The 18,876-nt window shown below is 37.7% G+C and overlaps 1 protein-coding gene across 1 annotated transcript in view; it reads left to right on the top strand.

The window, feature by feature from the left end:
• Positions 1 to 18,876, top strand: part of DNAH6 (dynein axonemal heavy chain 6) — a 271,015-nt gene that overhangs the window by 163,518 nt on the left and 88,621 nt on the right. Inside the window, exons 45-46 of the mRNA XM_004437202.3 lie at positions 1,402 to 1,556; positions 8,515 to 8,746. Of these exons, the coding sequence (XP_004437259.2) occupies positions 1,402 to 1,556; positions 8,515 to 8,746 (387 nt within the window). The remainder of the gene's footprint in view (positions 1 to 1,401; positions 1,557 to 8,514; positions 8,747 to 18,876) is intronic.

Here is an 18,876-nt window from a genome sequence, read left to right as displayed (position 1 = left end):
CCTGCAAAGCCTAAAATATTTACTATCTGGCCCTTTAGAGAAAAAGATTGCTGACACCTGATCTAGTTACATTCATTTTGATAACAGTTTGAATCAGAGACCTGTCAGGTATTCGATTTAGAGGAAAGCAGAGAGATTCAGTCTCTTAATTCAGGACTGGAATCCCCTTACTGTATTCTATGTAGCTGTTCAGTCTCTACTCAGAAGCTTCCAGTAATGGGAAGCTAATTAGTTAGCCATGCTGCCCTCTTCATTTCAGGGGAGCTCTAATCAGTAGCAAAATTTTCCTTGTATTAAGCTCTTCAAGTCTGTCCCTCCAATAAGATCTACATACAAGCTCTAATTTTACCCTCTAGATCTGCCTAGAATAGGTCTTCCATCTAACCACCCTACCCATGTTGACAGATAGCCATCTTGTTTTATCAAGTTGATTCTTGTTTGGGTGTAACATTCCTAGTGTCTCCAAGATGGCAGGCGCCCTGGCTTCTGTTCATCCTAAATCCCTACCTTCCTACACAGAGCTAGGTATGCAGCAAGCTCTTCATCAATGCTGGTTAAAGATATGAAGAACGAACTTATCTTTATATGATGTGTGTGGAACACCTCACCACCCTGGTAACCCCTGACAAATAAAAAAGACAAACAATTTATTTGTATGAAATGTATCTATTTAAATGTATTATTAACAACAAAGTCCACAGTTTGTTTTCAGGTGGTGATTATATTTCCTGTGTGTTTCTAGTGATATTATTATCAAATGGGGGAATAAAGCAAAGAAAAAAGAAGAGCTGGATTCATCTTGGATTGCTTATATGTATTTCAGTCAATGGTTCCAAATGAAAATGCCCCCAGGGCAGTTGCTACAGCAAAGAAAAGACATCATCAATAGGTCCAAACAGGACCTCAAACAGGAACTCAATTCCCTATAGTTTACACCAAATTTTATTCTCAATGATGTATTTAATTAGATGACTACTGTATATGTGAAAACTACATACAGTGCTGGCATGATTTTTTATAACTATAACAGTCTATCATGCATAATTTTCAACCCATTTAGCTTTTCTGATGTCAACAGCCTAAGAGCAAAACTATGAAACTAGAGTAAGGTATAATGAGAAAAACTGAAAATCTATTTCTGAGCTCCACTGTGAATTTTATTGCAAAGATCATTGAAATTCCAATGTACCACTTGAAGGAGTTAAATGAAATGGACTTTCAGTTATCCATGAAAATTTGAGTTTCTTAGTCCCATTTCCTTGGTTTTAAAGCCTTGCTAGCTTATGTATAAGCAATGATGAAATAGCAACGCAGATAGAATAATGTTCCCTCCTAAGTTTATACATTTCTATATATCAGAACTAATCCAACTTGGTTTCTCTCCCATAAATCATCGTATAGTTTGGAGCAGATAAGATGGATCGGATTTATGATGACATGCCTGATATGGAGAAAATCGCAAATGTTCTACAGGACTATCTTGATGATTATAACCTCATAAATCCCAAAGAAGTAAAGTTGGTGTTCTTCCAGGATGCTATAGAACATGTTTCAAGGTATAATGCTATAAGGTGCCCAAAAATGCATTGATCTAATTTCTTTTGTATTAAAAGGTAAGGATTAAGTTGTACAAAACTCTTTAAATAGATTGCGAGATGGATTCGCATCCATCCGTGGATTAGTGAGATAGATTAATTGCGAGTCATTTAGCAAATCTTGCTATAATTTAAAAAAGTTATTTTTTGATATATTTTAAACATATATGGTATGAACTTTCTATGGAATCCCAGGAATTATTATTTTTGCTGAATATTAATAGATTGTTTTTGTTTGTTTTAAATGTCTTGTCTTATTACAAAAAAGGATCTAAGGTGGTTTTCAGAGATACACATACACTATAACAAGGCTGATTACATACATGCATGCCCAGAGAAAGAGGGGGTTCAAGATTATAGCAAAACAAGTTGAATCCGAGGGTTGTAGATTTCATGAGTCTGACTCTTACCCATTGCAAGTATCCTTTGAGGGACATTCCTGACACCTAGGTATCCATCCTAAATATCTGCATCCTTGGGGCACTCACCAGTTTCTGAAGTGGCTTGTGTCCTGTTGGACTATTCCAAGTGTTAAAATGACCCTTCCAGGGTAGGTCAAAATCTGCTTCCTGTGACTTCTGGTACCAGTTCATCCTGTGGAGCAGTCATAATAATGGCACTCAGTGCAAATCTAAAACCATGATATGGAGTATCTCATTTAACTGTCATAACCTCTATATGGCTCAATATCATAATCTCTCTACAAATAAGGCCCAAAGAATATTCCAGTCGTCTGTTGCTACATAATAGCCATGGTAAGACTTAGGAGCTTCAGTTTTTTATTATCTTTCATGGTTCCCAGCGGTTCTCTCTTGAGGTCTCTCATAAAGTTGCAGTCAGACAGCATGTGGAGTACCTGGTGCATCTCTACCTCCGTTAGACTGCCTCTGTCTCTCTAGCATGGCAGCATCAGAGTTGCTTACATGACGGCTTATTACATGGTGGCTCAGGGCTCCAAAGGCTCGTGCCCCAAGAGGGAGAGCCAGGCAGAAGCCAAATGGCCTTTCATTACTTCGCCTTGGAAGGCACGTAGCATCACTTCTACTATATTCTATCAGTCAAAGGAGTCATACAGGCCCACCCAGGTTCACAAGAAGGGGTCAGAGACTCTTTCAGTCAAAGAACATGTAGGACCAGAAACATTATTGCAGCCATTTTGGGACAGTGCTCTGTGCCACAGGGAGACAGGTGAATTGTCCAAAGTCCTCTAGCTAGAGAGTGGCAGGCTGGGGATTGTGTCCAATGCTTTGACTCTAACTCTGCTGCAGGTGCCTCCACCCAAAATGGACCCACTCTTTTTCATGACAGCCCTCCAAATATTTGAAAATCATTACCAGGCTCCTCTTAGCTTTATCTGCTCTAGGCATAATTATCCCAGATCTTTCACTGTTGCCTGTTAGAGATTATTTCCAGCCTTCGACATACGAACACTTTATAATTTTTCAATGTTCCACTTAAAACGTGATACACAGATTTGATATAGTATTCTGTGGAATAAGCAGTGAAAATTCTGTGTGAGGACAGGAGTTCCCGTGCTCTACTACCATAGCAAGATTTTAATGGCTTTGTTTTTTTCCCTTGTCAACTACATTTTAGTGTTGGACCTTAAGACTGACAATTAAATCCCCAGGCTTTTTATCTATAAACCATAAGCAAACCAAGTCTTTCATCTTTTCTGTACTTCTTCTGTTTAATTAACTCTAATTCAAGAATTTATGTTTGTCACAGCTCAAGTGTTATAACATACAATAGTTTGTCATTGGGTTGTCCAGATGCCACTTGTTTCCCTTCTGTCCCCCTGCCAACATACCCACATGCTGTCTCCTGACAACTTTTACTCCCATAGCTCAGGCAGTCCCTAAGCCTGCAAAGAAAAAAATATTGGCCATACTCTGGTCTGAGAAACTTCCTGGAGAATAGACCAGACGATACGCAAAGTCAGCTTAATTGTATTTATACTCTTTCTTACTTTTGTGAAAGAGAATCACCAGGCTACTCAAAGTTTGCTTAAAATATTACAGGGGAAATGAAAAACCATTTGTAGAATGGAGGAGATTTGGTTTTCAGATACACAAGGGACTACCGTGTGAATAATGATGTAGATGTGTTCTCTTTTTTTCTAGAGAGGATCAGTAGTTAGGAATTAGAGGAAACAAATTTCTACTAATTTCAGTAAGAGCTCTCAAATATCTGCTTCTGATCTGCAATGGAAATGGCTTCATTATGAACATGAGTTATGGGATAATTACTAAATATTTACTAATTTAGCAGATATACATTTCCATTTGTTGGTGACAGTTTAGGGTTTTGTTTTTTTTTTTGCATAGGATAAGTGGATAAAAGCCTTCTCGACTCAGGAAAAAAATTTACCTCAGAGCCTATGCTTTCAAAGGGCAATTTGCAGGCAGTTTCTACCCATTACATGCCCCCAAAGTTGTCACCACACTGTAAGGATGGTAGAATGGATCTCTTATCATATAAGCCACTAATTAGGAAAGCCATCTCTTGCCAACTATAGTAGAGAAAATGTAATTTTGGAGAATTCTTAATGGAGGGAGTTTTCTATCCATTGTTATGTAAGCTGACAGAAAAATAACACTAGGAAGTAGAATGGACAAGACATTTGTTTCCAATAATCTCAGTTGGAAATAATCAAATTACTATAATGTACATGAAACAAGGGAAGAGTAATATATAAAGTGCAAGATTTTTATAATATTCAATATTTGATCCACTGTAGAACTCTTAGGCATTATGGGAAAAAACAACAATATCATTACATATCAATTCAGCCTTCAATTTTATACTCACATAGGTAGCTGAAGAGAATAGGCAAACAGATGTCTGATGTGTCTTCTGTTAGATGTGCCTTGTGATAGAGACAAAGCAATGGAAATGGTGCCCACGGGTCTTAGTTGCTCTAGGGGAGGAGTTGGCAAAGGATCCTAGAAAAGGAGCAGACAGACTTCTTTTGTAAAGGGCCAGATAGTAAATAGTTTAGGCTCTGCACGTTGTACAGTCCCTGTCACAACTACTCAACTCTGCCATTGTAACACAAAAGCAGCCACCTTCAATAGTGAATGAAGGAGCAAGGCTGTGTTCCAATAAAAATTTAGTTATAGAGCTAATATTGGAATATCATATGATTTTCACATATCATAAAATCTTGCTCTTCTTTTGATGTTTTTGTCAACCACTTAAAAATCTAAAAACCATTCTTAGCTCATAGGCCATAAAAAGTTAAAAAAAAAAAAAAAAAAAAAACAGTGGGCAGTTTGCTGACTTCAGTTCTAGACAAAGCAGGGTCATCAAGGCAGTCAGGGCAGGGAAAGAGCAGACTTGCCTGGGGGGCAGGAGAGGGTGCGAAGATGGAGGAGACAAATTTACAAGTTTAATACCTGTTTCAGAAGCTCCTGAATAATGACCTAGGAAACTGTGCTTTGTCCTAGAGGAGCACTTTTCAAATAAGTCCTTGTAGATTCCCTGTTCTATGTTCCCACTACACAGGTCCTATCCCCCACCACCAAAGATGATGGCACACAAAACTATTTAATCACTGTTCTCTAGTTCACAGTTTTTAAGGTATCTAGAAGTTGATTACTTCAATATAGATGATTTGATAAAAGTGTACTAAATTTGAGAGATAGAGTAAGAAATGACTTTTGTCTCCTTTTTTATATAAACATAATTTTATTTATAAAAATTCATATTACTAAGATCTTTTTAATGATAGAAATATTGCATAGGAAGGCATCTTTATATTTTCTACAAGGCAGAAATACATCTACTTTGTTTTCTTTAAAAAAAATAGTGATTCATTTATATGGTGATGGATGGAAACTAGACTTTTGGTGGTGTATAGACATGATGTAGTCTATACAGAAGCTGAAATATAATTATGTACACCTGAAATTTATAAAATGTCACCTCAATAAAATAATTTTTTAAAAAACAGTGTTTGTTTTTCCGATTGTATACTAAACACACTCATTACAGAAAATTTAGAAAAACATTATTCATAATTCCACCTCTTCATCCAGAGACAACCACTGTTAAAACTGTATGGTGCTTTCAAATATATTTATAAGCATATATATTTTTTTACAATATTATATTATGGCACATTAAACATACTTAAACGTTATGCCTTTAACACTTACATTACATTTGCCTCCACAATCCTATATATAATTAAATATTATTTTAAAACATGGCTTTAACAGCCACGTTTATGCAATCCTAACTTATTTTTTGTTTGTTTTTAATGCAACCTCTTTTTTGTTTCATGAACCCTCTTTCTTATGATCCGAAAGGATTCTATTTGCAGCTAACTTTAAGGTTTGTTTTTGTTTTGTTTTGTTTTGTTTTTTGGTGAGATCAGCCCTGTGCTAACATCTGCCAATCCTCGTCTTTTTTTGCTGAGGAAGACTGGCCCTGGGCTAACATCCATGCCCATCTTCCTCCACTTTATATGGGACACCGCCACAGCGTGGCTTGCGAGGCAGTGCGTCGGTGCGCGCCCGGGATCCGAACTGGGAAACCCCAGGCCGCCGCAGTGGAGCGCACGCACTTAACCACTTGCGCCACTGGGCCGGCCCCTGTTTGTTTTTTAATATTGTTAATATGATAATAAAAACATAAAAAGAACTAAATGTCTATCACTAGGGAACTGGTTAAATAAATTATGGTATATCTATTGCTGTGTTTACTAGCATGAGATTGCCCCTAATACATTATTTAGCAAAACAATCACAAAAGAAAACGTAGTGTAGAGTTTAATCTCATTTTTAGAGATAGATACATGCAAGTCAACACATACATTCACTTAATAAATATTTATGAAGCCCCTACTATGTGCTATGCACTGTTCTCATAGAGAACAGGACAGCCTCCAGGCCCTCATGATGGAGCTGACAAGTGAAGAGTTAGCAATGGTTTTCTCTCATTAGTTACAAGGGCCATGTTTTACTTTCACAATTAAAAAAATAATAAAGCCATTATCATTTTAAAATATTTGAACTCTGTTTTCTCCAGTTATCAGCATCATGAATAAAACTAGATAGATAGATAGATAGATAGATAGATAGATAGATAGATAGATAAAATTACTGTAAAAAAGAGAGAGAGAGAAATTAAACCCTCTATTACATTTCTCCCATGATTTCCTAGTTTCTGATGACCCAATCTGAGATTTTAGGTAATGGTGATAATAATTTAAAAAAAGAAATTATTTTTACATTTGTATCTCCTTTTTAAGAAGAATTTACTGATGTTATCATTATCTTTTTATCATCTTAACAACAGTGTATGGATTTGACTCTCATACGTACTGCTCATTTTTATAGTGACATCCTTCCCCCTTCTTGAGTTTTTAAATTTTATTCATACTTCTCTATATATCTTCATGGACTCTTTTAGGAAGGCTTTGCAGATGGCTTACTCTCTGAGCTATAACGTGATAGTTGTCCCTCTCTAACCATTGTCTGATGGAATATCATCTGGTAAAATAGATGTCTGAGGCCAGCCTAAAATCATTTGTCCTTTTGGGAGTAATCGATTGTTTCTGCCTTTTGGAAGCTCACAGACTTCAGTTATATCTAAAACACAGCTTTCTATTTTTTATATGTATACACATATGCATATATACATACATACACATACACACATATTTTATTTTATATTTATATATCTTCTAGAAATATTCAGTTTTGCCCCTCCTCTTTGGTTTTCTTTCCTGATCCTGAGTGACTGCAGATCTGTGGGCTGTCCTCTGGGGGTTTCTTCTCTTTTTTCAGTCCCTGCTGCATCAGTCTGTCCCCTCTTGCCTCTCCTTCTGCTGGAAGTCTCGTGAGAGACTGCCCTATGATGTGGCCTCTGGAATCCCATTTGCTTCTTCTAGATTTGTCCTCCTTACCTTCCATTTTCTCTCTTGTCATTTTTTTTGTGTGTGTGTGTGAGGAGGACTAGCCCTGAGCTAACATCTGATGCCAATCCTCCCCTTTTATCTTGAGGAAGACTGGCCCTGAGCTAACATCCGTGCCCATCTTCCTCTACTTTATATGGGCCACCCCCACAGCATGGCTTAGCAAGCGCTGCGTCAGTGCGCGCCCGGGATCCGAACCTGCAAACCCCGGGCCTCCATATCGGAGCGCGCGCACTTAACTGCTGCGCCACCAGGCTGGCCCTTCTCTCTTGTCATTTTAATAACGTTATCTTTCTTCTCTGAGTTCTGGGTAAATTCCTTGGGTTTGTCTTCTACTTCACCTGTTCAATTTTCCACAGAATCCTATTTGCGAGGCCCATCTTCCACTGAGGTTTTCAATTTGGTAGTCAGATTTTCCATCTCCATTCAATTTTTCCTAAACTCAGATTTTTTCCCCTTGTGAGTGCTCACTCTAGTATCATGATTGCAATGCTTTTTAAATTCTTGTTGTTAATATGAATCAGAGATTTTCTAAAATGTTGATATTTTATAGTAAATCCATTTCAGATTATTCCCGTTGATCTCTCCTTCTGAACTGCATGGTCTTTTCCTAGGTGATTTTTCTGCTTGCTCATCCCTATAAATGGAGACCTGGGCTTGCCATATAATGGTTAATATAACTAATGGCCTAGATCAGCCAGAGTTCCTGACAAAATCCTTCACACTTGGAAGAAGGAAGACGAAATTTTACTTTACTCTGAATTTGCATGACCAAGGCCAACAGCCTATAGGAAATGGGGGGAGCGGTGGATATAAGGAAAAGCCCAGTACTTCCCTCCCAACCGTGAACCTCAGAGCTGCCCTGCTCTTCCCTGGGGCCTTTTGCTCAGGGCCGACGCTCCACTGGCCACCAGCCTTCCACACCGGGGCAGGCTCCCTGAGCAGAAGCCACGTCTGTACACTCCAGATAATCTCTCTCTGCTTTGCCCCCTGCAGGATCGCCCGCGTGATTCGTCAGGAAAGAGGCAACGCCCTGCTCGTCGGAGTAGGAGGCACGGGCAAGCAGTCTCTCACGAGACTTGCAGCTCACATGTGCGGTTACAGGTGTTTGCAGATTGAACTGAGCCGGGGGTACAATTATGATAGTTTTCACGAAGACTTGAGGAAGTTGTACAAACTGGCTGGTGTAGACGACAAGAATATGGTTTTCCTCTTCACCGACACCCAGGTACGTATTTAAATCACCAAAGAGCAAGGACGGGAAAAGCACGAGGGTTACCTCACCTGTGTGCTTTGAATAGTTTGTGTGGGGGAGTTCAGGGAATCGCTGCCTCTGGTAACAGACTTCTTGGACCTTGTAAAAGACTTTTATAATACATTTTTATTTATTTTACCAAGTATTGTTTCCCCCTTTAAATTCTAAGTAAGTAAATATGATCAAAGGTTTAGAGGATGAGAAAGGTTTTAACTTCTCTTTGGGGAGAAGGACACAGACAGCAGAAGGTAATAAACTCTTTCTGTAGAAGGAAATATAAGAAAGTAATTCCCTAAGTGACATCAATTGGGGAAATACGCTTTACTCAAGAAAAGGAAAAAATAATGGCTATGTTTTAGGGTGAAATTAACTTTAAAATTAAAATAGGATTACATCTACGTCTACACCAACCAATTTAACTTTCTTTAATTTTTTCTGTAGTAGAGGATTTTCTACAGCGACTATACTTGGGTATTTTAACATTAGGGAAAATAAACTTTTATAGAAATTAGCCAAGGGATAAAAAAGTGATAGATCTGCTGCATAAATATTTTAAACTTCATTTTAATTTTTAAAACACTATAAACAGGATTAAGTACAATCATAAAACGGGAAAAATATTTTCAACATCCGTGACATGTGGTGAGTTTATATCTGCGTGTGTAAATATTTTTTACAAATGAGAAAGGACCCATAGCCGAATGTGTACACACCACCGGCTCTGGCCACCACTAATGCTGGTCCTGGTCCCCAGCCACTGGTCCTGGAGGTGTCGCTGAGGACCTTTGCAATAGCCCTTGTAGCCACTGTGGACCCCCTGTGGTGCTTGCCAAGGTACACACAGTTGTCAGTACTGTGGACCCCAGTGGCCTCAGCCAAAGAGACGTAACAGCCCCACCAGACCAGGTGCCACCACACACCCCCACTCTTAGCATCCTGCACCACTAGACCTGGGGTCACAGCTTGCTCCAGCATGCCCCCACCTACAGGTGAAAGTCCTCTTTTACCAAAGTCAGTCCTTAAAGTCTGGAATAGGTGACTGCTTCTTCAAATGTGCAGACACCTACATAAGGCTATAAGAATTGTGAAGAATCAGGGAAACATAACCCCACCAAAGAAATACAGTAAACCTCCAGTAACTGGCCCCAAAGAAATGAAGATTCAGAAATTGCCCCACAGGAGTTTAAAATAATTGTTCTCAAGATGTTCAGAGAGCTACAAGAGAACATAGGTGAACAATTTAATGATATCAGGAAAATAATGCAAGAACAAAATGACAGGAGTGACATTACTAAGATGGCAACATAGATTGGTCCCAACTTTGCTCCCCCTCACAAGAACAACTAACAACTACTTGTGGATGAGACACCACTGATAAAAGCCTAGAACATGGGGGTGAGGCTGAAGCATTCTTCTGCACCACAGAGACCAGGACAGACTGCATTAGTAGGGTAAGAGGAGCAGCTACACGCTGACAACATTGCCCCTCCCCCAGCCGGTGCAGCGCCACACTCAGAGGTCTCCCCTGAGCCTGTGGTTCCTCCAGTGGGAAAAGGGAGCCCAGGTGGATATCCAGTTCCTCCAGTATTGTGGGTTGCATCTTGGGAATCCTACTCCAATCTTGCATTACAGGGATCATGGAGCAATCCACAGAGCTTGGCCACTGGAAATCTGATTGTGACAGAGAAGGGGGGGACTTGCAACAACCAGCACTTGGATCATTGCAAACCAAGTTTCTACCTGCAGCACTCAAGTAGTAGTCCCGACCAGTAGCTTTACTCATCTGCAGAGCCAAAACAGTGGCACACTCTGACCAGGGAACTCAGCAGGGTGCAAGTCTGCCTGATTTGAGGTTCTCAAATGAAGAGCCTTGCTGGCCCTAGAGCCTCGTCTGCCACCTTCCCCACCCCCACCCGGGCTGAGTCATAGTCCCACTCACTGCTGAGTGTGGCTCCTGGCCCTGCCTGACCAGAAAGCCTGGCCAGAATACCTGGAAAGCTGTGTAGCCCAGCAACGCTCAAGTGGAGAGTACAGTAGGCAGAGCTGATCACTCTCAGAACAAAGTCAGTGGCATTGTTTGGCCAGGGAACTTGGGGTGCAGATCAGCTTGAGTCAAGACCACAAACAAAGAGCCTTTCCTGCCTTGGAGCTGGTTTCCAGGCAGAGGAGCTAATTCACAGCCACACCCACTACTGAGTGCAGCTCCCAGCCTCTCCCAACCAGAAAGCCTGACTGGAACACCTGGAAAGCTGTGCAGCCCAGCAATGCTGAAGCAGAGAGTCTGGCAGTCAGAGCTGATTGCCCCCAGAGCAAAGCCAGTGGCCGTGTTTGGCCAGGGAACTTGATGGCATGGGTTGGCTTGAGTCAAGACCACAAACAGCATTGGTGGCCTTGTAGCTGTTTCTTCCACTGTGCTCATGCAGAGAAACTAATTCATAGCCCTGCCCATTGCTGAATACAGCCTTCAGCCCACCCAACCAGAGAACTTAACCAGAGCAAACAGGAAGCTGCATAGCCGAGCCAGCAGCCCTGCTTATAGTGGCACTTGAACAGAGAGCACAGCCCACGGCTTTTTGCATCTGCAGAGCAAAACCTGTGGCTTCATCTGGCCAGGGAATTTAGTGCACAGCCTTGCCTGATTTGGACCCACAAACAACAAGCCCTGTGGGCCTTGGGGCCTATACTGCTGCCCCATCAGGGCAAGGAAGCTCATTCATGGCCCCACCTACTGCTGAGTATAGTACTCTGTCCCAACCATCTAGGAAGCCTGACCAGAGAACCCAGGCAACCACAGAGCCTATCCTATAGCCTTGCCTGGGCAGAGAACCAAGTCAGAAGTCCTATCCAATTGTTCTCAGCCAGCAGCACCACCGGTGACATCAGAGTCGGGCAGTGGCCTTACCCCAAAATAGACACTGATAGCAAGCCCTGCCTGCTCAAGGATGTTACCAACTGACAGTTCCAGAAACCCAAACTGAGCTGACCAGTGAAGAACTGTCTCTGCCAAAGTGAACCTGTAAAGTCTGGAAGAGGAGACAACTTACTCAAATGTGCAGATACCAATGTAAGGAATCCAGGATCATTAAAAATCAACTAAGCATTACACCACCAAAGAAAATTAATAAAGCCCCAATACCTGACCTTAAAGAAATGGAGATCTATGAACTGTCAGGCAAAGAATTCAGAATAATCCTCTTAAAGAAGTTTAGTGAAATACAAGAACACACAGACAACTAAATGAAATTAGGAAAATAATGCATGAACAAAGTGAGAAGTTCAACAAAGAAATAGAAACCATCAAAAAAAAAAAAAAACCAAATTGAAATCCTACAGCTGAAAAATACAATGACTGAACTGAAGAATTCAATAGAGAGCTTCAAAAGAGAGATTCAACCATGCAGAAGAAAGAATCAATGACTTAGAAGACAGGACATTTAAAATTATCCAGTCAGAGGGGCAAAATGAAAAAGAGTGAAGAAAGCCTATGGGACTTATGGGACACAATCCAAAGAAACAATATCCACATTATGGGAATTCCAGAAGAAGAAGAGAAAGAGAAAGGAACAGAAAGTATACTTAAAGCAATAATGACTGAAAAGTTCACAAACCTGGCAAAAGAAATGGACATCCAGATCGCAAAGGCCTAAAGGACCTCAAATAGGTTGAACCTGAATAGGGGTACACTGAGACACATTATAATTAGACTTTCAAAAGTCAAAGACAAAGAATTTTGAAAGCAGCAAGAGAAAAGAGACAAGTTAGATACAAGGGAACCTCCATAAGATGATTGGTGAGTTTCTTAACAGAAATTTTTTAGGCCAGGAGAGAATGGAATGATATATTCAAAATATTGAAAGAAAAAACACAGTCAACTAAGAATTCTATACCCAGCGAAGCTGCCCTTCAGAAATGAAGTAGAGATAAAGCCTTTCCCAAACAAACAAAAGTTGAGGGAGTTCAAAACCAGTAGATCTGCCTTACAAGAAATGCTAAAGGGGGGCCGTCCCCGTGGCGTAGCGGTTAAGTGCTTGTGCTTCACTGCTGGCAGCCCGGGTTCAGATCCCAGGCGTGCACCGATGCACCGCTTGTCAGGCCATGCTGTGGCAGCATCCCACATAAAGTAGAGGAAGATGGGCACGAATGTTAGCCCAGGGCCAGTCTTCCTCAGCAAAAAGAGGAGGATTGGCATGAATGTTAGCTCAGAGCTGATCTTCCTCACAAAAAAAAAAAGAAAGAAAGAAAGAAATGCTAAAGGGAGTTCTTTGAGTGGAAGTAAAAGGTTGCTAATTACCATCATAAAAACATGAAAAGGTAGCATAAAACTCAAGGTAATAGTAAGTATATAATCAAAGTTACAATCTGTAATATGATAATGGTGGTGCATAATTCACTTACAGTACTAGTTTAAAAGTTAAAAAACAAACATAGTAAGACATAACCACAGCTATAATAATCTGTTATTGGATACACATTAGAAAAAATATGTAAACTGTGACATCAATGACCTAAAATGTGAGGGAGAGAAGTAAAAGTCTAAAGTTTAGGAATGCTATCTAAGTTAAGTTGTTATCAGTTTAAAATAGGGTGTTATAATTTTAAGATATTTTATGTAAGCCTCATGGTAACCACAAGGGAAAAACATGTACTAATTACACAAAAGAACATGACAAAGTCAAAGCATACTGACACCAAAAGACCTGGAATACAAAAAGAGACAAGGAACAATGGATTTACAAAACAGCCAGAAAACAATTAATAAAATGGCAATAGTAAGTCTTTATCAATCAATAATTACTTTAAACATAAATGGATTAAATTCTTCAATCAAAAGACACAGAATGGCCAAATGGATAAACAGACAAGATTCAATGATATGCTGCCTACAAGAGACCCTCTTTAGCCTTAATGACGCACATAGACTAAGAGTGAAGGAAGGGAAAAAGATACTACAAGCAAATGGTATCCCAAAGAAAGCAAGGATAGCTATACTTATATCAGACAAAATAGACTTAAAACTAAAAATGGTAAAAAGAGACAAAGAAGGTCATTATATAATGATAAAGGGGTCAGTCCACCAAGAAAATATAACAATTATGAACATTTATGCACCCAACTTTGGAGGACCCAAATATATAAAGCAAAAACTAACAGAGCTAAAAAGAGAAATAAACAGCAATATGATAATAGTTAGGGACTTTAATACTCCACTCTTGACAATGGATAGATCATCCAGATAGAGAATCAATAAGGAAACAGTGGATTTGAACACTATCGACCAAGTGGACCTAACAGACATATACAGAATGTTCAATTCAACAACAGCAGAATACACATTCTTCTCAAGCATGCATGCAACATTTTCTAAGATAGACCATGTGTTAGGCCACAAAACAAGTCTTAGCAAATTCAAGAAGATTGAAATCATACCAACTATCTTCTCTGACCACAATGGTATGAAACTGGGTATGAATAACAGGAGGAAAACTGGAAAATTCATGAATACATGAAAATTAAACAACACTCTCCTAAACAACCAATGGATCAAAGAAGAAATTAAAGGAGAAATAAAAAAGTATCTTTAGACAAACGAAAATGGAAACAAAACTTACCAAAACATATGGGATGCAGCAAAAGCAGTTCGAAGATAGAAGTTCATAACAATAAAACCTGCATTAAGAAACAAGAAAGATCTCAAATAAACAATCAACTCTACACTTCAAGGAACTAGAAAAAAAGAGAACAAATTGAGTCCAAAGTTAGCAGAAGGAAGGAAATAATAAGGATTAGAGAAGAAATAAATGAAAAAGAGAACAGGAAAATAATAGAAAAGATTAACAAAACTAGGAGTTGTTTCTTTGAAAAGATAAACAAAATTAACACACCTTTAGCTAGACTAACCAAGGAAAAAAAAGAGAGTACCCAAATCCACAAAATTATTGATGCAAGAGGAATCATTACAACTGATACCACACAAATGAAGGATCATAAGAAGGTGCTATGAACAACTACGTGCCAACAAGCTGGACAACCTGGAAGATATGGGAAAATTCTTAGAAACATAAGACTGAATCAGGAAGAAATAGAAAATCTGAACAGACAAATTACTAGTAAGGACATTGAACTAGTAGTCAAAAATCTCCCAATGAAGAAAAGTCCAGGACCAGATGACGTCACTGGTGAATTTTCCTGAACACTTAAAGAAGAATTAACACCAGTCCTTCTCAAACTCTTCCAAAAAATTGAAGAGGAAGGAACACCTAAACTCATTTTACAAGGCCAGCATTACCTTGATACCAAAGCCAGAAAAGGATACAAAAAAAGAAAATTACAAGCCAATATCCCTGATGAATATAGATGCAAAAATCTCAAGAAAATTCTAGGAAACCAAATTCAGTAGCACATTAAAAGGATCATTCACCATGATCAAGTGGGATTTATCCCTGGGATGCAAAGATGGTTCAACATATCCAACCAATAAATGTGATACATCACATTAACAGAATGAAAGAGAAAAATGATATGATGATCTCAATAGATGCAAAAAAAAGCATTTGAAAATATTCAACATCCATTCAGGAATAAAAAAAAACCTCTTAACAAATTAGGTATAGAAAGAACTTACTTCAAAATAATAAAAGCCATATATGACAAGCTCACAGCTAATATCATTCTCAATGGTGAAAGACTGAAAGCTTTTCCTCTAAGATCAGAAACAAGACAAGGGTGCCCACTCTCTCAACTCCTATTCAACATAGTACTGGAATTCCTAGCCAGAGCAATCAGGCAAGAAAAAGAAATAAAAGCCATCAAAGAAAGAAGGAAGAAGTAAAATTGTCTCTATTTGCAGGTGACATGATTTTATATATAGAAAATCCTGAAGAATCTACCAAAAAACTGTTAGATCTAATCAATGAATTCTGTAAAGTTGGAGAATACAAAATTAACATACAAAATCAGTTATCATTTCTATACACTCACAAAGAATTGTCTGAAAAAGAAATAAAGAAAACAATCCTATTTACTATGGCATCAAAAACAATAAAATACTTAGGAATAAATTTAACCTAGGAGGTAAAATATCTCTATGTTGAGAACTACAAGACATTGATGAAAGAAATTGAAGAAGACACAAATAAATGGAAAGATAGCCCATGTCCATTGATTGTAAGAATTAATATTGTTAAAATGTCCATACTACCCAAAGCCATCTATAGATTCAATGCAATCCCTATCAAGATTCCAATGGCATTTTTTACAGAAGTAGAAAAAACAATTCTAGAATTTATATGGATCCACAAAAGACCCCAAATAGCCAAAGTAATCCTGAAAAAGAACAATGTGGGAGACATCACACTTCCTAATTTCAAGCTGTATTATAAAGCTATAGTAATCAAAACAGTTTGGTACTGGCATAAAAACAGACACATAGACCAATGGAACAGAATTGAGAGCCCAGAAATAAAATCATGCATATATGGTCAACAAATATTTGACAAGGGAGCCAAGAATACTCTTTGAAAAGACAGTCTCTTCAATAAACGGTGCTGGGAAAATTGGATAGTCACAGATAAAGAAAGAAACTAGACCTCTATCTTACACCACTCACAAAAATTAACTCAAAATAGATGAAAGACTTATATGTAAGACCAACAACCATAAAACTGCTAGAAGAAAACATAGGAAAAAAACTCCTTGACATGGGTCTTGGCAATGATTTTTTGTATATGACACCTAAAACACAAGCAACAAAATAAAAAATAAACAAGCGAGACTACATCAAACTAAAAATCTTCTGCACAGCAAAGGAAATAATCAACAAATGAAAAGGCAACCTATGGAATGGGAAAAACTATTTGCAATATATCTGATGAGGGGTTAATATCTAAAATATATAAAGAACTCATACAACTCTATAGCAAAAAATAAAAACAAATAATCCAATTAAAAATGGGCATAGTACCCAAATGGACATTTTTTGAAAGAAGACATATAGATGGCCAACAGGTACATGAAAAGGTGCTCAACATCACTAATCATCAGGGAAATGCAAATCAAAACCACAATGAGATATCACCTCACACAATTATATGCCAACAAATTAGATAACATGGAAGAAATGGATAAAATCCTAGAAACACAACCTACCATGGCTATTATCAAAAAGACAAGAGATAATAATTGTTGGTGAGGATATGGAGAAAAGAGAACCCTTGGGCACTGTTAGTGGGAATATAACTTGGTGCAACCACTACGGAAAACAGTTTGGAGGTTCCTCAAAAAATTAAAATAGAACTACTGTATGATCCAGCAATCCCATTTCTGGATATATATCCAAAGGAAATAAAAACAGGATCTTGAAGAGATATCTGAACTCTCATGTTCATTGCAGCATTATTCACAATAGCCAAGATATGGAAACAACCTAAGCATCCGTCAACAGATGAATGGATAAAGAAGACAGTATGTATATATACATATATATATGGTGGAATATTATTCAGCCATGAGCAAGAAGGAAATCTTGCCATTTGCAACAATATAGATGAAACTTGAGGGCATTACGCTAAGTGAAATAATCAGCAGAGAAAGACAAATACTGTATGATATCACTTATATGTGGAATCTAAAAAAGCTGAACTCATTGAAACAGAAAGTAGAGGAGTGGTTACCAGGGGCTCAGGGGTGGGGGAAATGGGGAGATGTTGGTCAAAGAGTACAAACTTCCAGTTATAAGACAAATTAAGTTCTAAGGATCTAATGTACAGCATGGTGACTATAGTTAATAATACTGTATTGTATACTCAGAAGTTGCTAAGAGAGTATATCATAAATGTTCTCACCATAAAAAAAGAAATGGTAATAACGTGACATGATGGAGGTGTTAGCTAACACTATAGTGGTAATCATTTTGCAGTCTATAAGTGTATCAAATCACCACATTGTACATCTTAAATTTACACAATGTTATATGTCAATTATATTTCAATAAAGCTGGAAACAAATAAATAAAAATAAAATTTTTTAAAAATTAAAAAAGAAAAGACAAGCACACCAGTATAAGAAATATATAAACATAAGAGAATGTGAATAAGAATTTCCTAAAAAATATATAAGGGTTTTAAACACCTGAAGAAATTTTCAGCCTCAGCAGTAATAAAAAAAATTTAAATAAAGATAAATGCCAGAGGTTGGCTTTGCATGTTGACAAAGGTTAAAAATCATGATGTGCAGTGTTGTCAGAGGTGTGGGAAACAGGCCTTGCTCAGACCTCACTGGTAGATTATGAATTAGCAAAATCTTTCTGGAAGGTAATTGGCAATATGTAGATAAAGCCTTTAAATTTCTCTTACTTATAATCAGAGCTGTATACAAAGTTGTATGTACAAGAATATCTACTGCAGTATTTTTAAATAATAGTTAATTTGAAATAGTCTGAACATCTAATGAGAGAGAGTCACATAAGTAAATTATGATATAATCACATAATAGGGCACTTTGTGAAAAATTAAAAATTATATTATAAAAATATACACATTAATTAATGTGGAAAATGCTTATGATGTGTCATTACATCATAACAGATATACGAATCATGTACCATATAGGCTATTAGGTTTAATGCGTATCTAAACAGATAGGCCATTTAGACAGTTATAAAATGTCTGGGTCATGGGATGTGAGTGATTTTTTATTTTCTTACTTTTGTTTCTAATTATTCTAAATTTCTAATTATTCTAAAATTATAGTTTCTAATTATTCAAAATTAAAATATTTCTTATAGAATTTTAATGTGGCTTTAAAAAATTAAACAAGTTATATAAAAGGACTCTAAGTGTTAAAGCTCCAAATATCAAGTCAGATTGTCTTGCCCTACTTTAAACAACAAAAAGCGATTATACTCTGTTGAAAGCCCCAATCAATCTCAAATGTTTATAGTAATGAAAGTAAACGTAACCGTAATAACTAAAATTTATGGGTGTGGATATGTGTGTGTGTGTGTGTATATATATGTGTAAAACTATTATAAATATGAGAAGAAATTAAGAGAAACATGGTGTTAAAAATAGAGTCTAATTTTCTATTTCTAGCAAATACAAAGTAGA

This window comes from Ceratotherium simum, chromosome 11 (assembly GCF_057802395.1).
Source record: "Ceratotherium simum simum isolate JZ-2026a chromosome 11, ASM5780239v1, whole genome shotgun sequence".
In the NCBI taxonomy this organism is placed as follows: Eukaryota; Metazoa; Chordata; class Mammalia; order Perissodactyla; family Rhinocerotidae; genus Ceratotherium; species Ceratotherium simum.
Note: the sequence above shows the minus strand (reverse complement) of the source record. Positions and strands in the feature narration are given on the sequence as shown.